Source organism: Pongo abelii, chromosome 2, assembly GCF_028885655.2.
Source record: "Pongo abelii isolate AG06213 chromosome 2, NHGRI_mPonAbe1-v2.0_pri, whole genome shotgun sequence".
In the NCBI taxonomy this organism is placed as follows: domain Eukaryota; kingdom Metazoa; phylum Chordata; class Mammalia; order Primates; family Hominidae; genus Pongo; species Pongo abelii.
The window spans coordinates 134,579,494-134,606,256 of NC_085928.1; the positions used below are offsets into that span (position 1 = coordinate 134,579,494).

A 26,763-nucleotide genomic window follows, 5' to 3' on the forward strand; every position below is an offset into this window, starting at 1 on the left:
TTTAATACATAGGTAGGATTTGTTTGCTAACTTTTTTTTTTGTTTTTGAGACGGAGTCTCGCTCTGTCAGCCAAGCTGGAGTGCAGTGGTACAATCTTGGCTCACTGCAACCTCCACCTCCTGGGTTCCAGCGAGTCTCCTGTCTCAGCCTCCCAAGTAGCTGGGATTACAGGTGTGCGCCCACCATGCCCAGCTAATTTTTGTATTATTAGTAGAGTCGGGGTTTCACCATGTTGGCCAGGCTGGTCTCAAACTCCTAACATCAAGTGGTTCGCCTGCCTTGGCCTCACAAAGTGCCGGGATTACAGGCGTGAGCCACTGCGCCTGGCCAACATTTTGTTTAGGATTTTTTGTATCTATGATCATCAGTAAAATTTGCCTATATAATTTCTTGTATACACCTTGTATTTTTGGTATCAAGGCTATACTAGCAATGTTTTCTCTTTTTACTCTGTGGGAACAAATTGTACCTGTTGAGGGTTTGGTGAACTTGACACCAAAACCACCTTATCTTTCTATGTTTTCATGGGGAAATTTTGTACTAGTTTTTTAATAATTATAAGTCTTACACGTTCTCTAATTCTTCTTGAATCTGTTTAATTTTTCTCCCTTGGGAATTGTAAATGTACATGTATTGTGATAACTGCTATAATTTTCTGTTATTGAATTTTTTTTGCTTTATATCTGCTACAATTTGGTTTCTCCAAATCCCATGTTGAAATCTGATCCCCAGTGTTGCTGGGGGATCTAATAGCAGGTGTTTGGGTCATGGGAACAGGTTCCTCATGAATGAATGAATGCCCTCACTGGGAGGAGGGGATAAGTAAGCTCTCACTCATTTAGTTACCAAGACAGCTGGTTGTTTAAAAGAGCCTGGTGCCCCTTCTCTCTTGCTTCCTTTCTTGCCATGTGATCTCTGCACATGCCAGCTCCCCTTTGCCTTCTACCATGAGTGGAAGCAGCCTGAGGCTTTCACCTCATGCCCAATCTTCCAGCCACCAGAATTGTAAGCCAAATAAACATTTTTTCTTTATAAATTATCCAGCTTCGGGTATCCCTTTATAGCAACACAAATGAACTAAGAAACTACTCTGCTTTTTCTTTATGTCATTTTGATAATGGTCAAATTCTGTGTTTTCCTTAAAATGAATTCAATTTTGCCCTCATTCCTGAGGTATAGGTTAAGAGTTACTAATTTTCTTACAGGCTTGATTTTGTTGTTGAGAAGTCTAGTCATTCTAATTTTTCTTCATATTTTGTTAGTTTGTCCCTTAGCATTTCATATTCTTGACTTATTATAAATGTATTATTTTTAATTTTCCATTATTTTGCTGCTAGTTTATGGAATACAATTGATTTTCATATCTAGACCTTGCTAAATTCATTCACTAGTTCTACTACCATGTTTTGCAGTTCCATTAGGATTTTTTTTGTACATGATCTTAATTAAAGCCTACACGTAAAGACAATTTACTTCTTTCTATTTTGCATGTCTTTTCTTGCTTTACTGCACTGACTAGAACTTCCTCCATAATGTTGAATAGGGGTGAGAAGAGCAGTTATCTTTGCCTTTTTCTTGACTTTGGGAGGAAGCATTTGGTCCTAGGGCATTACTGTGATATTAGCTGTAAGTGATCACTAATAACCTTTCTCAGACTGAAGACATTTCCTTGTATTCTTTCTTTGCTGGGAGGTTTTTTTCCTTTTTTCTTTTTTTAATCTTGAGTGACTGTTGAACTTTGTCAGCTACGTTATTGAGATGACATTTTTTTCTCCTTTATTCTCTTAATATGGTGAGTTAAATCAATGGATTTCCCATGTTAAACCAACCTTGAGTTAATGGGATAAATCCATCACTCGGTCATAACATCATTTTTGTATATTGCTGAATTTTATTTGTTAATATTTTGTTAAAGATCTTCACATCTACGTTTGTGAGAGTTATTGGTCTATAATTTTCTTGTGGTTTTTTAAATTTTTTCTAGCTTTGGTTATCAGAGTAATAATACCAGCCTCATAAAAGGGGTTCACAAGTCTTTCCACCTCCTCTGTTTTCTGAAAGAGTTTGTGTAGATTGATACTTTCTTGAATGTTTGACACATTAATGAGACTATTTGTGCTAGGACTTTTGTTTTTAGAAACATTTTAAATTATGAATTCATTTTTAAAGTTGATGTAGAAATGTTTAGGTTTTCTGTTTCTTTAGGCAGTTTTGCTATTTGTGTTATACAAGGACTTTGTTCATCTAAGTTATCAAATTGTTAGACATGTTATTCATAATATTCCCTTGTACTTTTTGTCTTGCATGTAAGAGCTGTAATTATCCTCCTCTCTTTCATTCCTGATATTGATAACCTTTTTCCCGTTTGCCCCAAGAATATTCACTGGCAGCACTTGCAGCTGCAGCGTTTACCCAAATATAACTTTGCCACAAAATAATCTCGCTCTTATTATTTTTCCATCACTCTAGTATATTGACTTTGGAAACAAAAGATATTCTATTTATAGCATTCTATTATAGTAGTACTATATTTCCATTTAGAAAATATAGTAATTCTCAAAACCTGAAAATGTCAAATCCTAGAAAATGTAGCAATCCTACGTGTGATGTTAATATCATTCTTGAACAGTTGTTGGTCGAAGATTCATTTGATGAACCCAGTTTTTCCGAAATAGATGATTCTGATGATTCAGACAATTCCGATGTTAGTTCTGTTAGAAATAACTCCCAGAAAAGTTTTTATATTTTATTTTCACATTGAAAATCAGTCAGATTTGCTTCAGCCTCAAAGAGCATATTTATGTAGAATTAAACGAGTGCTGGCAGCAAGCTGTGCTTTTTTTTCCAAACAGGAAAAGGGATTATTTGTGCTTTCTTCTTGATCAGTCTAAATAGAAGTTTATGACTTTCAGAGAACCAGTTTTTAGTTTCAGTGATTTATCTCTTTTTTATTCATTCTCTATTTCATTGATTCCTACTCTTTGACATTCTTCCTTCTACCTTGGATTTAATTTGCCCTTTCCTAACTTCTTAAGGTACTATGAATTAAGACTTCTCTTATTTTAATGTATTTTTAATGCTGTGAGTTTTCCTTTAAGCACTCTATTAGCTGCACCTTACAAATTTTTATATGTTGTCATTTAGTCTAAAGTATTTTCTGATTTCTCTTGTCAGTTTTAGTCTTTTCTTCCCTCTGGGCTTCATTTTGGATAGTTTCTTCTGCTTTGTTAAATCGTCTATTAATCCTATCCAGTGTATTTTTTCTGTCATGATATTGTATTTTTTTTTTTTTACCTGTAGAAATTCCATTTGGTTCTTTATTTTATATATATCTTTTATTTGTCTCTTTATTGTATTCATGTTTTATATTCAGAGCATATTTATAATGTTCAGAATAACTATTTTAACACCCCTATCTGCCGATTCCATTATCTCTGTCATTTCTGGATCAACTTTTATTGGCCTATTTTTCTTTTAGTCGTTTATTATACTTTCCTGCCTTGTATATCTTGTAACTTTTTAAATTGGATACTGTACACTGGGAATTTTACATTTGTGTAAGCTATATCTTCTTGTATTCTTTTAAAGAGTTAACTTTGTCAGGCAATTAAGTTTGTTAGAGATCAGCTTGATCTTTATTAGGCTTGCTTTTAAGTTTTTTGGGGCAGATCTTTGGGAGCTTTTACTCTATGCTCATTTACCCCCAGTACAAAGATGTGAAGCATCTGGGGTTTTCACTGAATGTCCCATTTATTCAACAAGGTCTATCCATTCTGGCTGCTGGTTGCCCAAGTCTGTTCAAAGTATTACTTTTGCGTGTTGTTTGGCTCACAACTCCCTGTAATTGTTCTTTACCCTGTAGTTCTTTCCATAGTTACATGAAGTTTCATCCTACACATGCATGGATTAGTATTCAGTCAACAATCAGGAGACAGAATTCTGGAGCTCTTTCTCTGCATAGCTCTTTCCTATTACTCTGCTAGCAAATTCTACATTTGCGGCCTCTCCAAACTTCAGTCTGTCTCTTCAACTCAGTGATATTACTGGACTCTGGATTCTCACTCCTTGTCCCACAATTCTGAAACTATGTTGGGAAGAAATATAGGAAGAACATGGGGCTCACTGCTTATTTTCCTTCTCTCTGGAATCATAATCTTATACTAGCTATTGTACAATTTCTGAAAACAGTTGATTAATATTTTCCATCTTTTTTGCTTGTAGTGGCTGAACAAGTCCCATAGTAGAGGACTTTATAGGCAGAAGTGGAAGTCAATAATTTATCCTGCTTGGGATTCACTATGCTTATAAATATTCATGCTTTTTATTATGAAAAATTATTGGCTTGTTGAATATTGCCTTTTTCCCATTCTCTCCTTATGCAATATCTCATAATTGTTGGGCTTTGATTTAACTAATAATATTCAGGAACAACTGTGCTAGACCTTGTTCTAGGCCCTTGGGATGCCTCAGTGACCAAAACCAATATTCTGCCCTGATGGAATTCACATTGTTCATAACCTGTGTCTCTTAACTCCTTTTTCATATTTTCCATCTCTTTAGCTACATTCTTTCTGTATCATTTCGTCAGTTCTATCTTCCAGTTCACTCATTCTATCCTTGGTTATATCATAGCCTATGTAACCTGTCACTTAATGTTTTGTTCTCTATTTTTAGCAATTATAAGCACTCTAATTCTGATATTTGTTGTATCTGCTGACTTTTGATTATTTGCTCACATATTTTCTAATTTTTTATTGTGAGCTTATCCTTCATGGAACTTATTTTTCCTTCTGAAAAAAATCTGTGGACTAGGTTGTAGAAACATCTCTGTAGACCGATTTTGTGTTTGCTTTTACCAGGAGCCCTGGAGGTATCACGTGCTAAAGAAGCAATTTTTATTTTATATTTTGTTCGAGAATTTGTTTCGAGATTCCCAGACTGTAGGAAATGTAAACTTGCTTGAGCTAAAGTCCAGGGGCTTCATATCCTTAGAAAACTCTTTTAGTCCATGCATTCACTAATATATGCAGACCTTTAATAGATTCTAGCTTTATGTGTAGGGGGAGAGATGGAGGGGTGTTGACAGTCTGTTTCATTCAGCCTACATACATAATAAAATCTAAGCCCTTTAATTAGAGATAGCAGCTTTCCCAGAGTGACCAAGGAATCAGTATATGTGTTGAACCCCTAAGTTTCCTGTTGGTTGTGTCACTTGGAGATTGCCTTTTCTTTCTTGTAAGCTCAGCTATGTCCTCAAATATATTGCATTTTACCCAGCATTTCCAGGTGTTTTCAGGGGTCAAAGTTTTTAAGTTATCTTAGTCTTTGATATTGTGTAAGCGAAAGTCTCCAATCCCATTTCCTAGATGATGTTTTTAAAATCACAAAATGTGATTATGCTTAACAGCTGTTTCTCTTAAAATAAAATCCATTTCCTATTTCTCTTAAAATAAAATCCATTATTCTTAATATGGCCTGTTATGGCCCTGCACCATCTCACACTACACCCCTCTGCTTCTACAACTCTTGTCATGTTGAATTCTCTCAGTTCTTTGGAGATCTTAGCCTGTATTGTCTCTGCCTGCCTTCTTCCAAATTTTGCCTTAGTCAATGCCTATTCTAATGTTTCAGCTTAAAAAGCCACTTCCTCTCAGAAGCTTTCTCTAAGTTCCTGCTTACCAGATTTTGTCTTCCTTTTTATAATTTCACAGCACTATACTAGTAAAAGCTCCAGAATTTCCCTATAAACAGGGACCTAGGGTGGTGATTTTTTTAATGGAGAAGATATTGAGACAAGGAACCAGGGGAGTACCCTGGAAAAGTATACTAAAGCTACATTTGCTTAAAAAGTATGATTTTTATTTAATTTGTATTTTTGTTGAAGCCACCCTTAGTCCCACCACTGCAGGCTCTACCTTTCATTGTAGCACTCTAGATACCTGTAATTACTATTCAATGTCTGACCTCTCCATGAAAATATAATTGCTACTTTGATCATTTTGTAACTACACACACTCCAAGTTTCAGTAGCCCTCTTGGGCCATTGTTCTAGGCCCTTGGGCCTAGGCCCCTAGCCCAGAAGGCCAGGCTCCTTAGCAGGGTGTTTCATGACTGTATCCAACCTGATCCCACAACATATCATCAACTCTCACCCTGACCTGAAATTAATCTCTCGTCTCTTAATTCACTGATGTGACATTTCTTCTCCAATTGACTTTTCTTTTCCAGTAATAGAATCTTAGCATAAAATCTTTATCATTTTAAACATAGGAGATGCTTAATAAATGTGGAATAGGAATTTGCAGGGAAATGTGAAGGAATAGGAACTATGGTTGGTAGCCTTAATATCCAGATACTTCATGCTGCAACAAACTAGGACCATCATTCTTTAAATGTAGCTGTGGCATTGCATAGCACTGAAGAACACTGACTCTGGATCCAGAATCCCTGCATTTGCCTTTTTTGGGAAAATTCCCTCTCTGTATCTCAGTATTTTCATTGAATTTTGTAAGGATTCAATGAGTTAGTACATATAAAATGCTTAGAAGAGTGCTTAACACTTACTAAGTGCTCGATAAGTGGTAGATTCCTGAGGAAATTACTTGGTTATAGGAATCTATGCAGCATCCACAGATTGACTATCTGCACTAAATTCTATCTGCTCATTCAAACCTACTTAGTACCAGTACAAATAAAACAATAGTCATATTAACAATACTTCAATACTGGTTTAGGTAAAAAGCCTTTTTTAAATTTATAGTGTTAACTTAAAATTTTTATATAGTGTTTTACATTCACTTGAGACCATCTTCACATACATTAAACACATCCTCACTACAGCTTTGAGCAGAAAAGCATGTGTCTATACTCGGGAGGCTGAGGCAGGAGAATGGCGTGGACCCGGGAAGTGGGGCTTGCAGGGAGCCGAGATCGCGCCACTGCACTCCAGTCTGGGCAACAGAGCAAGACTCTGTCTCAAAAAAAAAAAAAAAAACATGTCTAATGAGAATAGACTCAAGATAATAAATATGGTGTTTCATCATAAAGGGTGTTGGGAAGTAGCATTTGTGCAAGAAGATACATGTAATAAGTAAAACAGAGAGTAATTAAAATTTATTCCAGCTTGGTATTATAGAAAAGGTGGGAAATGTAGCCTGGATCAGGATTGTTAGGAGAGTTCACATACTCACTCAAGTGATTTTGATCTTTAGTATCTTGCAAATTGGTATCCAGCATCATAATGGAAAGTTTCATCCTCTCCCTCATCCTGTTCAATATTTTTTTCAATAACATGAATATGAGAAAACATCATATAATTGACAAATTTGTAATTTATAAATGTAAAACTTAGAAGGAATAGGTAACAGTAAATATTGGAACTGGAATAAAAAATGCCTCACAGGTTAATACAAGGGTAGGGGGAACTTCCTATAAAATTAAGCCCACGTCTACTTCTTGACCTAACAATTTCACTATTTGGTATTCACTTAAGAGAAATGAAAGCATATGTTTACAAAAAGACCTACAAAGAAAATGTTTATAGCATCCTTATTGTAAGACCCAAACATAGAAACTACCCAAATGTCCACTAAACTTGAGAAGATAAACAAATTGTGGACTATTACAATAGTATACTCTTCAGCAATAAAAAGGAATGAACTTCTGATACATATTACAATGTGGATGAGCCAGACCCCAGGAAGTGCAAACTGTGACCCCATTTATATGAAATCAAGTAACACACAAAACGAATCTATGGTGACAAAAATCAGAAGTGGTTTTCTGGAGACAGGGAAGGAGAATTGACCTGAAAGGAGCACGAGGGAACTTTTCTTAGGTGATAAGAATGTCCCGTCTTTAGTGTCGTGATTATACTGGTGTAGACAATTGCCAAAAGTCATCAAACTTAGCACCTAAGACCTATGCTTTTTAATAGAGACAGGGTCTCACAATGTTTGGCCAGGCTGGTCTCAAACTCCTGGGCTCAAGCGATCCTCCTGCCTCGGCCTCCCAAAGTTCTGGGATTATAGGCATGACCCACCACACCTGGCCTGACCGGTGCATTTTCTTGTATGTTAACTATACCTCAATTTTTAAAAATGTTTTTCCTTTTGAGATGGTGTTTCGCTCTTGTTGCCCAGGCTGGAGTGCAATGATGCAATCTCGGCTCACTGCAACCTCCACCTCCCAGTTTCAAGTGATTCTCCTGCCTCAGCCTCCCAAGTAGCTGGGATTACAGGCATGCGCCACCATGCCCGACTAATTTTGTATTTTCAGTAGAGACAGGGTTTCATCATGTTGGTCAGGCTGGTCTCAATCTCCTGACCTCAGGTGAGCCACCTGCCTCGGCATCCCAAAGTGCTGGGATTACAGGCGTGAGCCACTGTGCCCAGCCTAAAAATGTAGACAGGATCTTGAGCTGTGCCCATAGCTACAACTGTACAAGTATGCTTGGGTGTGTTGAGGGATAGAAACAGTGCTGGCACACTAACTTAATAGTACTTCGTGGGAAACTTGAATTAGAGCTTGATCATAAACAGCTGACTTCAACCCAACCTATGGGCTTTCTTATAAAGCTTTGCCTGTCCCACTGATGGGCAGTACTATTGCATAAAAAGGCAAATTTCCCATTCACAGATGTTTTTAAGTAGAAACTAGATGTCCATCTGTTAACAGCAGAAGATGGGAGGTTGACGGAGCAAAGATTTTTTTTTTTTTTTTTTTTTTTTTTGAGACAGTCTCGCTGTTACCCAAGCTGGAGTGCAGTGGCACAATCAAGGCTCACATAGCCTTGACCTCCTAGGCTAAGGTAATCCTCCCACCCCTCAACTTCCCAAGTAGCTGGGACCACCACTGTGCACCACCACACCTGGCTAAATGTTTTTTGTTTGTATTTTTGGTAGAGATACGGTCTCACTACGTTGCCCAAGCTAGTGAGAGCAAAGATTCTTAAACTGGGGTTCACCAATGAACTTCAGGAGGGTCCAAGGACCAAGTGAACTGATATGCAGAAAGTGCACACATGTAAACGTGCATTATTTTCAGAAGGTCCTTAGCCTCCAAGTTCTCCAGGATTTCTTTTAAAGAACTTCAAACCTAGATAAACTGAGACTGGTAACCCTTGGTTCAGCTCATAAAATTTCATACACATACCCAGAGTCATGTCAAATGAAGATCTTTGGACAATAGCCTGTATATACTATGGTGGTCCCATAAGATTATAATACCATATTTTTACTGCACCTTTTCTATGTTTAGATATGTTTAGATACACAAATACTTACCATTGTGTTACAGTTGCCTACAGTATTCAGTACAGTAAAATGCTATACAGTTTTCTAGCCTAAGAGCCATAGGCCATACTATGGAGCTTCAGGACTGTGTAAGTACACTCTAGAATGCTCACACACCAACAAAATCACCTAACATTGCATCTCAGAGGGTATCCCCATCGTTAAGTGGTACATGACTGTATATAAATGTATATACATGTATATAAATACACACACACAAATTACACGTATCATTTCTCATCTTTTTCAACTCCTGATCCTGTGAAAGTTGTCGGACTTCCCAATAAGAAGAGGGGGCAGGAAGCTTGACTTTTAATTTTTCTCTGCTCTGTTGAAATACTGCTTTTTAATAAACCCAAAGAAAATCTCTAGCTTTGTCATTGTTAGCTTCCTTTTTGCACAAGTAAAGATGTTCCCATAAATAAATCAATATATAAATACATTATATATTTGTATATTTATTTATATATATAAATTTATGTATTTATATATAAATACATAAATATACATAAATACATTAAAGAGGAACTTTCATAATGCTTATGGTTGTTTTCTCACTTCCTTATGCATCTTTTTTTTACTTTGTTGAAGCTCTTCCTCCAGAGTATACCTGGAAATCTTTCATTTGCTCTTTTTGTCTCTTTAAATTCATTTTCAGCTCTTTACCTGAGACATTAGTAACATTGTTTTCATCCTGCCAATCTTCATCATCACTTATACTGATAGCACTGATACACCCAAAGAAGAAAGTAAATACCACTTTAATACCAGGAGCTTTAAGACTCAGAGCCATTGATTTCAGTCCCTGCCACCACCTTCCCTGTCCACCCTCCACTACCCCTTACACAGATACCTTTCTTCTGCCAGGAAAAAATGTCTGAATGGTCAAGAATTTTAAACATATATTTCAACAGATGAAAAAAATGTCAACCTAATTACTACCTCTTAAATAAGAACTTGCAACCATTTATGACCTTTGATATTCCAGAATAAATGATTGCTTTTCTTTGGCATTTTCACTTTGGTAAGAGGAGAATGCTAGTTAAGAGACAGAGCAGGAATAGCTCTAACAAGAGCTGCCACCAGTTATCCTTCCTTGTGCAGCACTTAGAATCCTTTTAAATAAACACTGAGGGTTAGTCTAAAGAATATTAGCTTAAAGGGGTGACAGATAATTAACTGGTCCACAGTACCTCAGTCTGATCTTGTTTCTACTTCTCAGTTTCTGAAAATATAAATTGTTTGTCCGGGTAAAATGGAAACCTCAAAGTCTCCCTCTCACCATTTGCTTCTAATAAATATGACCGATTTTTAATTATTGATTGAAGTAGACTTATTCTCCATTACAGAAGTTTTCTTCCTTGAAAGAGGACATATGTCATCTCCTGGCTTCCTTCTGTCTCCTCATTCATTCTTCCCCTGGGAAGGACTTGCCTAATTAAGGAGTTAAGTAAGAACATACTTACCATAGGTTATTATGGACATAGGTTGATATGCCCCGCTGTCACCTGGGCCTCTTCGGGGTTGGCCTGCCTTCAGAGAGCACCACTGCTCTTGGCCTGCACTAAGCTTAATGGGAAAGTCCCTGCCCCATTAGTGGGGGACGGAGCAGCTTGTCAATACATTCTGGGGTACAGAACAGTGGTACAGAGCAGCTGTTCAATCACATTCTGGGTTTCAGCCTTAGAAAGCTCATTTTCCACAGATAAAAGGAAGCCACATTCTCCAATATCCATTTTACTAGTATTAAAGGTAATACTTTGGCCATCATATGCCTTTTTTTTTTTTTTAAACTTCTCAAATTGGTTTAGATTTCAGTAAGGAAGAGGGGTTCTCTTGGTTGGGTCCTCTCAAACCCCAAAAGGATATAGTATTCTTTCCTACAGACATCATTTTGAGTCACATTAGAAGCTCATATGGGAGATGTTTAAAAATCGGCTGTATTTTTCTCTCATCATTTATATATTTCACAGATGCAAAGCATAAAAACAAAAATCTTCTAATTTCTAAACCAACAACACTCTTCTTTCAATGGATCTTTTTTGTTATTGTTTAGCGGGTGAGTGGGTAAGATGCAGTGGATAACTCAAAAGACAGAGTTAAGTGTCTCTCCTGAAAATCTCTTACTGATGAGCTATGGATTTTTTATGAAACCTCCCCCAAATGCAACAGAATGCTTAAGATCTAAGGTTTAAGGATTCAATTGATGGTCATCAACCAGATCACAATTTGTTCTGTTAACCTCAGCCTACTGAATGAATAAAACACACCACAAGATTGGAAGCTTTTTAAAATATAATTTAAAACTATTTTGTACCAGTACAATATATTAATTTTACAAATGTAAAATTTTATCAGCTGTTAAAGCATTTGCAAAAACCACACATTCTACTTCAGCTTTATTGCACAATATCTATAAGAAAATATTAATTTTTAAATTAGAAAACATAAAAATGCTTTCAATATAGAAGAGACAATCTGATTTTAAAGACAATACTCTATAAGAATGTCTACTCAGAAAATAACAAACTTTCACAGGATACCAGCTGGACAGATGCTTCGGCAGATCCGGTACAAAGCACTGTTTAAAACCAGTCCAAGATACTTAATCCAAACTGTATCATGATTCTTCATTAGAAATCTAGACACCACTCATGGTGGTTTCTTATACTTTAAAAAGTTGAGGCATTTTCAGTGTGAGCATTCTGAATATCTCTTACATATCAAAAACAATACTTCCTACTCAATAGCCATTTGCAGGGTTCTTTTTCCTTCATGCAGATTATCACTGGCAACTGTTTTTAATGACTATTCATGATCATTTTATTTATGCTGATAGAAAACATCAAGTTAAATACACTTTTAAAACTTTGTCCTTTACAAAAATCAGTTTATAAATTTGCATCATAAAAATTAGTGTTGAGACCATCAAGATGGCCTTCATTTACATGGTTGTATATTAGTTGGTTTTCCCAGAGTTGGGATGGCAGATATCTCACTTTTCTATGTAGTGTAATCAGGAAATAAATCCAAGCACTAAACTGGAATCCCAAGACAGATTAATAAGGTTGCATGATGGATTTTAGGGGGTTATGACCCTGGACCCATATACTAATGTGGGTGTTAAAATACTGACAGCAAACCCTGGTGGGAATTTAATTTACCTCAGACAATAAACATAATCTGGAGAGAAAAAAAGGAAAATGTTCATTTACATATTATCAGTGTGGCTGTGTGTATCACAGAAAAGAAAAAGAACCTTTATTAGAATGAGGATTCACCAGATTGATACATATATAGACCACACATCTTTTCCTATTAAAGCATGTTGATTCAATCTCATGTGTTTTCAAGTTTATGCCTTTGTGGGCAGGGAAATTTTCTTTTGGAACTTATGGCCTGCATAAGCAAAGTCAAATATGATATTACACATTTGTGTAGAGAAAATAATTATTAAAATAGTGGTTATGTACTAACAAGTTTATTGTAAGTAGACAGAATTATCAAAAACCTAGATGCTTATTTAAAAAGTTTGCATTATTTAGAATTTCTTCCTTAGGAACCAAAGCAGTTGCTTTCCTGGAACTGCATTTTTCAGAACTGCTCAAAGCACCTCATCTAGATGAGTGTTTTAAAAAATATATATAAAAAGTCTATAAAGAGACTTCAAACATCACATATTTCACCTCTTACAGGCTTTTTTAAATCATGTATCCCTTCCTTAAAGTCCTTCAGAATAAAATAAAAATAAACTCTCACATTCCATTAGAAAAAAATGGAAACATTCATTCATGGTCTGAAAATTTTATGGATTTCCCCAAATTTTGCTACTATGTGCAATTTCCTCACACACAGGTTTTGAGGAAACCCCTAATCATCTATCATGAAATAGTCAGCTAATGGACATGCCATAGAAAATTTACCTTAATAGTAGTAAATAGATTAAAATCTATTCCATAAAAAAAATGTCCTATGACTTCAATTTAAATACATATCTGAAAAGCTAAAAGGAGGTTTTTTGTTTTTCAAAAGTGCTAATTATTACATTTACAAGTTTCTTCAATACGTCATGTCCAATTCTTTGTAAAAAACTAAACCACCTTGCTTTAGGCACACTGCTTGATGAGTTTCTAAGAAGCAGAGGGGAAAAAAATCACTTGTCAATTAATCCAGCTTCCTTAATTTTACTGAAGAAGAATTTCTCCAGGATATTGGCACATTTGTAGTATTCACTCTCAGGGGGGTTGTACTCTTTGCAATTGGTAAAGACTCGCTGTAAGTCTGCCATGAATAATTTCTTAGACACGTAGTACCTATTCTTGAGGCGTTCACTCATGGTTTTCAGATCTGCACAGGAAAAAAAAATATTAGCAATCTTTGACTCCTTTTAAACACCAGCTGACAAAACTGGGACTGGGAAAGAAATCTATGTTGTTGGTTTGATTACATTTTTATCATCCCAATGCTTTTATTTAAGAGAAATTCTTATGACCAAGGAAAACAGTTCTTAAATCTTAAGTTCATTCTTTTGTGGGTTTTTTAAAAATGTAAAATCACAGCCATTTTAGCATTAAACGGACCATTATTAGTCATCTGGTTCAATCCCCTATTCAGCACAAGGAAGCTAGGCAGATTAGCAACAATAAGTATGATGAACTGACTACTGTTAGCTATTGAGTCAGAATTATACAGAAGAGGCTCTATGTATACGGAGTAGAGCAGGTGGAACGTTTGTATTCAATCATTTAATTACTTAAAACAATCAGACTGCGTTTGTTTCACTAAACTCACAGTTGTTTTGGTGTCATATAGAGTAGAGAAACTGATAATAAATACATCTGTGAACACACCAGTGCCCTTGCATGTAAAATGATTCAAATGAATTTGCTTCAAGCTCCATCAATGAAATAAGAATAACAAACTTCATTTAATAATCTATTTTCTAAAGCAAGTAAGCCTTGTGAGACTATTGCAAAGAATATTTCCCAATATAGCTACTTGCTTTAAATTGTAGTATTTTACAGGTGAAAACAGTACTCCATCTAAACTGATAAAACTAAAGTGGGGTTTCCTCAATCCTCACTGTCAGGACTAATTTAAGGAATTCTATGCAGATTAGAATAGACACTAACATTGTCTATTTATGGTTCCCTGGTTGTCTTGAAGTCATAATTGTATTAACTATGTGTGGAAAAATAAGTCAAATGGGAAAAAAAAAAACCCACCTCTGACTACCAATATCCCAAATTATAAGTATGTTATAAAATGTCCAGGGGGAAAGAAACCTATAACCAAATACATTGGGATCATCATTTAATAAGGTAAGTAAATGTATGTACAATATCCCCAAATGGGAAGGAATTCATTTGCATCAATATCCTAAATCCACCACAAAAGCATCAAAGAAGAAATGGAGAAAAGCTGCTTCTGCCTATCTCTTGATTAAAGCCTATCTTGGTTAGCGTGTATGTCATCACATCTGTAAATTCAACTTTCAACTTTTCTTTCTTCTCTAAAACAGTTTGGAGAGAGATAAAAATCTAAAAGCGTTAAGAAACACAAAGACTCATCAAATCCCACACTAAATGTCCCATCCAAGTGTGACTGAACAGATCAAAATGTTCTCTCATTTAAAGAAGAAAAAAACAATGAATGAAATTGGCCCTAAGTAAAAGTAGATGTTTACATTCCTTTCACTTTTCCACCTAAATGTCTACCACTTAAGATATGCTGCCCAATATAATATTTATAATGTTTTAAAAGGAAGAAACATGTACCCCCCAAAAAGGGGGAGGGGGAGTAAAAGGATGACACGACACAAAGAAGTTTGTCCAAAAGCTTTTCGAACTTTTTTTAGGAGATGGGTAAGAAAAGATGGAGAGAGCCTAAAATGCAGCAGAAACAAAGCAAGAATTATGGAGGTTTCTGGACTTTTCTGAATAACTATAACCAATTCTGAATACTTCCTTTCTATTCTAAAGCTATAGATAGCATTCTTCTTCCTCTGGCCTTCTTAGAGTTTTTTCAATTGACAAAATGAGGTGGTTAAAAAAGGTGACTAAATATTGGTGGTACCAAATATAGAGACACCATTAAATTATTCTGTTTTCATGTCCTTTCCCCTTAACTTGGGAATTCTGGGTAAGCAGGAAAACCCTGCCTAGCCATCCATGGGTAACAAGAAGTCATGCTTGGGCCAGACTATACAGGTGATGTCCAGTGTGTGACTCCCTAAGTAAAACAGGTTAGATCCCATCCATATGAGAGAAACAGTTTTTTAGAATATGGGGAAAGAAAAGTAATGTTATTAGAAAAATCAAATAAGGAAATAGTGGGAAAATGTAAAATTATTGATTTGTCAATCTTGTCTTCAAATACAAGATAATCTTGGGGACAAGACTAAATATTTTACTCAGCATCTGAACAATACCAAGAAAAAAAAATACTGCCCCACTGAAGAACACCATTTATAGTTTTAATTAACTTTGTCCAGCACACATTTCAGCCCATCACTGGCCTTGCTCAATTAGGTCAGTTTCCCCCCGTCGTGAGACTCAGCTATGCATACAGGTGGTATCCAACTGGAGAAGTTCACAACCTTCACGGGCTGGACCAAGCAAAACACTTTCAGAAAGCAGGCTGCAAGTAGGCTATGATCGATGGGATCTGCTAGACCTATCGCTGCACGTTGTCAGAGTGCATGTGGACAGGGGCTGAAAGGGCCCCAAAGTCACATAACTTCCCATGGGGGTTTCCCAAAAGAAGCTGAGATGGTCCAGAGGAAGAGGATGCAAAAATCAGTTAATTTATGGTTAGAAATGGACACAAAGAGTTTTAACATATTTTGCACATAGTGGACAATATTGATTCCCAAATCAGCCTTCCATTCAGAATTCTAGACTGAGTCAACCCTACCCTTTATTTTCTTGTACTGAAATAAATAGTGGTAAGTCAGAGAGAAGAGGGAAAGAAAAGCATATAGATGTGTGTTCACTTTAAAGGGTGTAGGCTACTGAAATCATTACTACAAATATATAAAATATTCATGTGAAACATTTAAATGCTATAGAAAACACCTGTAAATAACTCAGTTTTCAAGGAGCTAATGCGTCCCTTTCACTCTTCCTTTTCACATTTTTAACACTTCCACAATTTTTTTTTTTTTTTTTTTTTTTTGAGATAGGGTCTCCCTCCAGTGCCCAGGCTGAAGTGCAGTGGTGCAATCACAGCTCACTACAGCCTCAAACTCCCAGGCTCAAGTGATCCTCCAACCTCAGCCTCCCAAGTAGCTGGGGCCTCAGGCGTGTGCCACTGCACCTGGCTAATTTTTTACTTTTTGTAGAGACAGGGTCTCACTACATTACCCAAGCTGGACTTTCACAATTCTTAGCACCTGGAATAGATTACAGGTAGAAAAGTGACAGAAGACTCTGGCTCTCTCCAAACACATGGCCACATAGCTGATAAAAAGAAAACATTTCAACTAGTTGTCTGTCACCCACACAATGCCAAATTAGTTTAATTTGAGCGACCTCAATTGATTCAATTAATCATTAATTTTAGAGTGGTGTGGGCACAGCACCAAACTGCACAATTCTACATTTCTGAAGACATCCTTTTTTGTTTGATTTTGGATATGAGACAAAGCGTAAAATAAGGAGTATATACAGTGACATTAACAGTACCCATCAACGGCATGGAAAATCAAGAATTGTGGTAAGTAGAATTTCTCCCTCTGAAAGTACAGCAGTCAAGTAGTTTAATCTAACTTCTTTCATTATTATCTTGAATAATTATTCAAAGGAATACTATTTACGACAGACACAAAGCATATCAAGAGGATAGGCTGATGTTTTTCTATTTGCACCAAAGAGTTAGAATATAAGCAAAGTTATATCTAAAGTGCCAGCTTTCAAATCTAGTGCTGTCTGCAGTTACCCTGGATTTTCTCCATCTAGTGTCATTAAGCTCATGTGGGCTCTAAACAACAGCTGCAGAATGTCTCTAATGAACACAGCCACCCACTTCTCTGCCCTCACTGCCCCGCCACGGTGCATGGAATCCCACCACCCGTCATACACTTCCTACCCTAAGCAAAGGAGTACAAATCAACCTCAGCAACCATTTGTCCCCCACACCGCCATCCAGAGTTTTAAATCTATACTTAGAAAATGTTAATGGCATTACCCATGGGGAACCTTATAACTTCATAATATCCTGGAGCTTCTGTTCTCTTCACAGGTTCCATGAAGGGCCAAGCGCTTTGATGGCTCTTGGGTAAAGAAAAAAGTAAGGTATCTAATATGGAAATTCCATGTGGGAAATCACTTCAAAATATTTGCATGAGGTGAATAAAGAGGACACCCACTTTCACCTGCTGGAGGATGCTCTTGAGCGTGCTGTAAAGCTGGTCAGGGTCTCTGGGCTCTTTACTTGAAAGGAAAAAGGGAAACAAGGAGCAATGATTAGATTTTTACCCTATTGCCAGCTGATTACTATTCAGCTCATTCTTACAAAAACCTAAAATTGGAACCATTCCAGAATGTCTTAGGAAACTCAAAACCCACCAACTGTTGTGTTAGTGATTACAATTAGTTTGCCGTTTTTCTTTAAGTTGCTGGGTGGGGAAAAAAAATCACTTCCACTAACATCCTCTTGCCCGTCATACTTACCTTTTCTCTTTTCCACTCGGTTTCCAGCCTGTCTCTCCTATACGTCAACAGAATGAAACACTGAATGAGAAGTGCTTTTGGTCAAGAGAATAACATAGTTAATACTTATCAAAAACAAGAAATTATAGGCATGACTCAATAAAAGTCTACTTCTGAGAAAAGACTGAAATTAATGGCAATTAGTTACTTCCTTATACCACTAACAATATAAAACATTTCCAAGACTAACAACGCTGCCCCATATGTTAGTGTTTTAAAGCAGGAACACCAACCTTTCAGTGGAGAGCATAAAAAATAAATATGTACAGTACTGTGGGCCTGTGTATTTTTTAAACTGGAAGTCAAATTTTTGGCTGATCACCCTGTAAAAGAGTTAAGCTGTTATTTTAGGTCAGAACAAACTCTGTCCTGGTCTCTGTTCTATTTGGCTAAGGCCCTGCTTGTAATGCAAGAAAGTTTAGTGTAGCAGATAGAAAACAGCCTGGAGTCTGACAGATCTGGATGGGATTTCCTGTTCTTTCCTTAAAAGGTAACTCACCCTAAATAAGAGTAAGTTGCCTCTTAGTTTATCAATCTATAAAACAGAACCCTAAAAATTAGGTGGTTTTACCCCTGTTGAGAGTAGTTGATGTAGAAAAAAAAACCACAGATAAATGCGTGGCACAAGTAGGCATTCAATGATATGGTTGCTATTATGTCATTAATAGAGATAATACATGGAAGTAGGATTTCTGGATTTAGCATAAAAGTAAGATCTGCCAGAGGGCACATATAATAAAGTGATATATCTTGTCCAAATAACATTTTATTTTTTCTGGAAAATTTTTGCTTGTTTGACTTTGTTTTGTTTATTAAAGCTTAAATATACTAAAAAGAACTTGGATTTGAACTGAATAAAATTGCCAAATGATATTCAATGGCTTTTGACCTATAAAAACAACTATTTGGTATGGTTTAACCCAATGCAACTCAACTCTAACATACAGACAAGAACCCTTAGGAAAACTACTGTAAAATAGGGAACATGAAACAAGGTATATGATTTCCAGCACACATAACAAATGATATTTTTTAGCAGTTTGGGGAGACTAGTTTCGTCAAGCACAGATCTTAGAGGTTGCAACCACAGTGGTAATGAGACATGGTGCAAACAGTAAGGTGTTTGGACATCAGAACTGGGCTGCTTCTCATTCTGACCGTTACTGGCTATGTGCCCTTTAACAGTAAATGATCTAACTGCTTTGGAACTCAATTTCCCCATTTATAAAATAGGATTCCCTGCTTTCAAGGTTGCAAATGCGTAATAATTCGCACTGTGCTACAAATGGCAGACTCTTAATACGTGGTGGATATTAACAGCTATTACAAGGGGGCATCTAAGCTCACTTTGGTTTGTTTGTATTGGGTGGTAGGGAAGACATAAAAGGATGACATTTGCTGTCTTCTTAAAAGACTAGAGATAACACAGAGATGGGCAGGGCAATGAAGCTTTCGAAGTTACTGCATTCTGGAAATTGTTTCAAACACAAATCACGGCATTACTAAAAAATTTCGCTTTTAAAAGAAGGTCTATACGTACTAATTCCAGGAATGCTTTCTATAGGAATCTGTCGAACTCCATCTTTAAAACATGAAAGTCCAGGGTAAACTTTTCGAATCTGTGCCTGTTTTCTTTCAATCAGCTTTTTGATTATCTGTAAAGCATAGGAAGGAAATGTGTTTAGGGAAAGAAGTCTATGGATACAGTTCAAGTCAGTCAACCTAATGAAATGTTTTCCTAACAAAACAGTCTTTTTTATGAAACAAGATGGGAGAAAGGGGTGAATGCTATTTAACAGGTAAGAAATGAACAGATTATATTATACCATGTCTATTTAGTGACATTCACAAAAACGTCTTTAAGTTACTTGTCCCTGCCATCCAGAAAAGCCAATATTGAGAAAACACACAGCCCCTAGGGCCCACTTGTCATCTGTAGCATAAAAGCCAATTATTTTGCCCTGCTTCTCTGAGGAGGCTCTACCAGAATTACAGGAAAGCAGCCCTGAGCATTCACTACTCGGTCAAGTGACAGAACCTCTTCACTTCCCATAACTAGGAACTGTTCCCTTCAGACTAGAGAGGCAGGTAAACGGGCCCCAGAAAGTCCCAAAAGCCTACAGTAGTCAAAAAGCTTTACTATTTAAATTTTTCAAGGCTGGAGCTCCAACCTATTCCAGCTGCATCAAAAAAGCAGCTCTATAATAGTAGGCTGTCATGAGAAGAAAGAAAAGAATAGTGCAATTTAAAGTATCATCTATTAAAGCAACACAACCATGACATGAGCCATCACACTGACTGAGGAATTTTGAGAGATGTTTTGTTTGTTTTGTAAAAAAATTATTAATGTGCTGAGGTAACTACTTCCAAGACAGTGAGGTTATCCCTTTAAAAAAAAAAAAAACAACAACAACTAAAAAATCCCATCCAGAAATTAAACATATCATAACGAAATTTTGAAAAAACGAAACAAAACAATAGAAATCACTAATTGCATTCACAAAGGAAAACAAAAAAATCTACTTCCTGATTGATTTCAAACATATAGCTGGTAAATACTGCAGCATGAATATGTAATCCTAACAGTTAAACAAATAACTTCATAAAATGAATGGGACTAGTAAAAGTATATTCCTAGTAAATCCAGATCAGTGCTGTCCAATAGAGACATAATACAAGCCACTCATGTAATTTAAATTTTTCTACTAGCTGCATTTTTAAAAGGCAAAAAGAAACAGGTGAAATTGATTTTAATAATGTATTTCATTTAACCCATTATATCTAAAATGTCATTGTAACATACAATTGGAAAAAAGTGTAAGATATTTTACATTGCTTTATTCATATGAACTCTTGAAAATCAGAGGATTGGCCAGGTGCCAGTGGCTCACGCCTATAATCCCAGCACTTTGGGAGGCCGAGGTGGGTGGATCACTTGAGGTGAGGAGTTCGAGACGAGCCTGGCCAACATGGTGAAACCCCATTTCTACTAAAAATACAAAAAATTAGCTGGGCATGGTAGTGCATGCCTGTAATCCCAGTTACACAGGAGGCTAAGACAGGAGAATTGCTTGAACCTGGGAGGTGGAAGTTGCAGTGAACCAAGATTGTGCCATTGCACTCCAGCCTGGGTGACAGAGCGAGACTTCCTCTTAAAAAAAAAAAAAAGAAAGAAAGAGAAAGAAAAGAAAATCAGAGGATTTTATACTTACAGCATGCCTTAATTTTGACTAACCACATATCAAGTACTCAGTAGCCACATGTGGCTACTGACTGTCACTTTTGACAGGGCTGATCTAGATGGGTGCTTTCCATTTATTTATTTTAAGTCCATTTATTTATTATAAGTCCAAATCTTTAAAAAAAGAATCCTGGCTGGGCGCGCTGGCTCACGCCTGTAATCCCAGCACTTTGGGAGGCCGAGGTGGGCAGATCACAAGGTCAGGAGATCGAGACCATCCTGGCTAACACAGTGAAACCCCTTCTCTACTAAAAAATACAAAAAATTAGCCGGGCGTGGTGGCGCCTGTAGTCTCAGCTACTCGGGAGGCTGAGGCAGGAGAATGGCGTGAACCTGGGAGATGGAGCTTGCAGTGAGCCAAGATCATGCCACTGCACTCCAGCCTGGGTGACAGAGTGAGACTCCGTCTCAAAAAAAAAAAAAAAGAATCCCAATGGCAATCTTTTAAATCGATACCTTCAGAGAATATGCTGAAGACTGTTTCAATTTGAAAAGTTTCCTTCTCTTCACCAAGGGACTCTCAAACGCAATGACCTACAGATGGCTTCCACACACCTCATGTAGCACCTTAAAGATTGTGGGCTCCTGAGAAGTGACTGTTAATGGGAATGGGAGGCGTCCTAAGCTCTCTGTACCTCCAGTAATCAGTACGGAGAAGAGATCTTTTTTAATTTATTGTTTTCATTTTAGATACAGGGGGTATTATGGGTATGCTGTGTGAGCTGAGGTTTGGGCTTCTAATGATCTCACTACCCAAGCAGTGAGCACAGTACCTGACAGGTAGTTTTTCAACCCTTACTCCTCTCCCTCTCTTGCCTCTTTTGGAAACCCCAGTGTCTACTGTTCCTATCTTTGTGAACATGTATACCCAATGTTCAGCTCCCACTTATAACAGAAAACATGCAGTATTTTGTCTTCTGTTCCTGTGTTAATCTGCTTAGGATAATGGCCCCAGCTAAACCCATACTGTTGCAAAGGACATGATTTTGTTCTTTTTTATGGCTGCATAATATTTCATGGTGTATATGTACTATATTTTCTTTATCCAATCTACCTTTGATGGGCACCTGGATTGATTTCATGTCTTTGTTATTGTGAATAGTGCTGCAATGAACATAAGAGCACATGTATCTTTTTGTAAGAACAATTTATTTTCCTTCGGGTATATGCTCAGTAATAGGATTGCTGTGTGGAATGGTAATTCTATTTTTAATTCTTTGAGAAATCTCCAAACTGCTTTCCACAGGGGCTGAACTAATTTGCATTCCTACCAAGAGTGTATAAGCATTCCCTTTCTCCACAGCTTTGCCAACATCTGTTATTTTTTTAACTTCTTAATAATAGCCATTCTGACTGGTGTGAGATGGTATCGCATTGTGGTTTTGACTTGCATCTCAGAAAGGAGATATTTTCATTGTGTTCTAGTGTATTAACTTCACCTCCCTAGAAAATATCTTCACTTCAACTCCCTACCATGACCATAAAATCAATGCCTTCCAAATGAAAGTATGTCCTCATCTTCTTCTCCTGAAGTCCATAGCTTAGTCCTGTGATCTACTGCTGTCAGTTTTAGGGTCTCCCAAAGCAGAAAATTTCAGTGGAGTAGTTCCCCATCTCCAATACATCACCCAGTCTTCGCATGTCTCCTTATAAAAAAATTGCATTGAGTTTCCCCATCCTTACTTTGGCTTCTCCAACCCTAATTCCTTGTATTGTCACATGTAGATTAAGATTTAAGAATTTATCCCCCCACCCACCACCCAGCCTATCCACACATACATGTACATAGGTATATGTATGTACACACACACACACACACACAGACACAGGCACATATACACCCAATTATGCTTGCTCATAGCCTGTTGCGCACTTTCTCAAATAGTGCCTTCATCACCAACATAACAATGGTCCTACCTGTTCATGTGCCCACAAATCTGTTTACATTGGACTCTGAGACTCCGCTAATGCAGATTTCATTACCAGGCTGCCCAGTTCAAAACAAATCTCCCACAAAGCCATGTCAGGTGACATGAGGCCCCTACAGATCCTACCTTTCCCTTGGAGTCAACACTCACAAAGTAGCATTTAACTCTCCACTCTTGGTCCACCTGTCCAACTATATTAGTTTTCTCTATCTCTACTAATGACAACTACAACTTATTCTGCTCCTGTATACTTTTAGGGGCTAGGAAATGCCTCAGAATATTCACTGTTTCTTTGCTGCCACCATGAATCCCTACCTTCCTTGAGGGGTTTTTCACAGTTGGAATAAATAATACTTATAAAAAATCAACTGAATTCTGTGGAAAAAAATACTACATGAATCCAAATATACTTTTATTGAAGTGACTTCAGATAGCTTTTTAAAAAACTAGGTTAGGATCTCCAAACCTCCATCACCTATTCAACGGAATGTGTGAGGGAAGGCTGGAGGCAGAGCGGGAGGAGAGGAGAAAAAAGAATGGGGAGGGAGCCTTGGCTTCTAAAAAGTTGACTGCTTTGTTAGCCATCTAAAATAGCTCTGCGCTTCTGGCGTTCCCCTGTAGGTTTGAAGGGCCAACAGATCATGTACAATGTGAATTTGCAGACTCTGCCAAGGGAATCCTGCTCTCAGCTAACACCGTGGGGATGAATTAGTGCTGCTGGGAGGAGGAATGAGGAAAGAGCAGCTGACAGTGGGGTGATGGCTTTAGTTGGCCAGCAGCCTCTAATGCGGAACGATGTGCTGCTGAATCCAGACCTGCTCATTAAGCTCCAGAGAGAACAATGAGGAAAGCCAGCTCTTCAGAGAGACAGGGAGAGAGGAGCCTGCTGTGCTTTATTAACTCTTCCAAGTGCCTACTTGGAATTCTCTCTTAGGCTGACATCTTTGAACAAAAAGCAACAAAAGTTGTTTGTATTTTCAAAAAAAAAAAAAAAAAAAGCCTTTGCTCACTTCCCCAGGAAACATAAGAACAAGACTGAGCCACTTTAAGTAAAAGAAAAATACTTAATGAGTAACTACTATGCACCAGACACTGTGTAAAAAGCTTTGGAGCTGTTACGTAGATAATGCCTGACAAAAAACTAAGAACGGGGATTAAGGAGGTTAGTAGAAACCAGAAAACAAAGATGGGTATAAGACAGATGTCCTCCTTAGCTATTTGTTAGAGAAAAGTGCACTAAACGAATAACAGAAGTATCAAGTGGAATTGATATGGGATGACACAGCTGCAAACTCCACCCAAATGGGGGCAGCCAGGAGGTGAACCTGGACTTAACACACAAAGTTCTTTCTTTCAATAAATGGCCTTTGTGTACTCCCCAGTTCTGTTCATCATGAGTGTTTTTTTTTCTGCCTTAGAAAATTTAAAATTATTATGTATTCAACTCTATCAACCTTTCCCTTTTACTGCTTCTCTTTTCATTCATATGCATAAAAAATGTCACCTCAATACCAAATAACAAATCACTTAATACCTAGAAGGATAAGCCTTCAGAACTTGCAATGTAAAAGCAGAGATTAATATACAGTAAGGTAAATGTCTATGTAAGATGAATAACTGAAATTCAAATAGGTGGATCAAACTGGTGCTAGAGAAGTTCAGAAGAGGAACTGGAACACACGCTGAAACGGTTTGATTTATGTGTGTGCTGAGTGAAGGGGGTGGCTAATGGACAAAACACTTTGGAGAATAGTAAATAGATGCACTTGGAGTATTTGGAGATGAAAGTAGAGATAAGAGAGGGAACGATAATTGAGGCCAGAATGTAAAATGAGGCCAGAATGTAAAATGGCTTGAAGGTGAAGTTAAAATATGTCACCATATTTTACACATTTTGTATCTTACACAAATTTAAAAAGTAATGACTCTTGTAGAAATGGTAACCGAGAAAGGAAACAGATAAAGGATACCTTTAAAGAAGAAATCTATGGCCAGGCGCGATGGCTCACACCTGTAATCCCAATACTTTGGGAGGCCGAGGCGGGTGGATCACTTGAGGTCAGGAGTTTGAGACCAGCCTGGCCAACATGGTGAAATGCTGTCTCCATTAAAAATAAGAAAAATTGGCTGGGCATGGTAGCATACGCCTGTAATCTTAGCTACTCAGGAGGCTGAGGTACGAGGATTGCTTGGGCCCAGGAGGCAGAGATTACAGTGAGATAGTGCCACTGCACTCCAGTCTAGGTGACAGAGAGACGCTGTGTCAAAAAAGAGAGAGAGAAGAAATCTAGATAACCCACAGCAAACTGAGAGTTTGCTATCCAGTAAACACATACACACAGCACCCAAGGAAATGCAACCCACCCCAGCTAAGACTGGCCTGTACAGAAGGTAAGTGAGTCAACCACCTGCTTACCTCCTTCTGCTTTTTAATGATGACAGAAAATTCTGTATACGGGATCCGTGGATTTAGCTCACATCCCATTAAAGTGGCTCCTTCATAATCCTTGATATAGCCAACATATTTGGTTTTAGGTATTTTAATTTCTTTGGAGAAACCCTGAAAAGCAAGTAAATTCATTCATATGAACACCATGCACTAAATATCTACTGAGTGCTAACTGTGTTCCAGGCACTGTGTGAGGAATCAAGACAAGCTTCTTTGAAGTTCTCATTGTACTATTCTGAAGAGGATTAGCTTAAAACTACCCATGAAGTTCAAAAACACCAGAAATCTAACTGTGTAAATAGGAAGCAAGACAACATTTTTTAAATGGCCCTAATAAAATGCAAGAAATATTAAAAAGTTTAAAACAGAAACAGGTATTAAGTAAAAATTAGGTTTAATTTTGTACTGAATTACATAATTAAATATGACCGTTGCAAATTTCTCCCAAAGTGGTGAGGGGGTCCCCAGGATTCTCAACAAATCAATAACTAACATTGATCTAAATTATCAAAGAAAAGATGGTCAAAAAAATAAAGTGACTAGAAGCTTAACGTTTCTGAGGAAATGAAATCCTTTCTTTGCAGGCAAAAAAATTCCAGACAGTCACAATGTGTGGTTGTTTTGATGACATTAATGCTTTATTACTTTTATAGTCAGAAAAGTAAATGAAAATGTTTAGGAATTATAAATCACTATTAAAAATAATATGCAGTCAAAGAATAGTCCTCAAAAAGCTGAGCTGAAAACTTATTTTAAGACTTATTTAAAGAAAGACAAGTTCTCATTATGTTGCCCAGGCTGTTTCAAACTCCTGAGCACAGCAATCCTCCTGCCCTGGCCTCCCAAAGTACTAGGATTACAGGCATGAGCCACTGCACGTGGCCTGAGCTGAAAACTTCTGATAAGAAACTGCTAGGACAGAGGCCTGGTGAGGTGGCTCACGCCTATAATCCCAGCACTTAGGGAGGCCGAGGTGGGTGGATTTCTTGAGGACTCAAGAAATCGAGCTCCTGGACGGAGCTCGAGATCAGCCTGGGTAACACGACAAAACCCTGTCTCTACTAAAAATGCAAAAAATTAGCTGGGTGTAGGCACAGCTACTTGGGAGGCTGAGGTAGGAGAATCACCTGAGCCCAGGAG

At 37.3% G+C, this 26,763-nt stretch overlaps 2 protein-coding genes across 3 annotated transcripts in view; one reads left to right on the forward strand and one right to left on the reverse strand.

Moving 5' to 3' along the window:
* The window catches only part of SGO1 (shugoshin 1), a 28,981-nt gene extending 20,257 nt beyond the window's left edge, over positions 1-8,724 (forward strand). The window contains exon 9 of the mRNA XM_054552517.2: positions 4,861-8,724. Coding sequence (XP_054408492.1) covers positions 4,861-4,964 — 104 coding nt within the window. The 3' untranslated portion in view covers positions 4,965-8,724. The remainder of the gene's footprint in view (positions 1-4,860) is intronic.
* A 2,847-nt stretch (positions 8,725-11,571) lies between these two features.
* The window catches only part of KAT2B (lysine acetyltransferase 2B), a 115,658-nt gene continuing 100,466 nt past the window's right edge, over positions 11,572-26,763 (reverse strand). Inside the window, exons 13-18 of one of the 2 annotated variants that reach the window (XM_024245200.3) lie at positions 25,591-25,734; positions 19,546-19,660; positions 17,967-18,003; positions 17,663-17,726; positions 17,482-17,566; positions 11,572-13,641 (exon numbers count right to left, since the gene is read on the reverse strand). In XM_024245200.3, coding sequence (XP_024100968.1) covers positions 13,448-13,641; positions 17,482-17,566; positions 17,663-17,726; positions 17,967-18,003; positions 19,546-19,660; positions 25,591-25,734 — 639 coding nt within the window. In that variant the 3' untranslated portion in view covers positions 11,572-13,447. The remainder of the gene's footprint in view (positions 13,642-17,481; positions 17,567-17,662; positions 17,727-17,966; positions 18,004-19,545; positions 19,661-25,590; positions 25,735-26,763) is intronic. The other variant, XM_024245201.3, reaches the window with a different exon arrangement.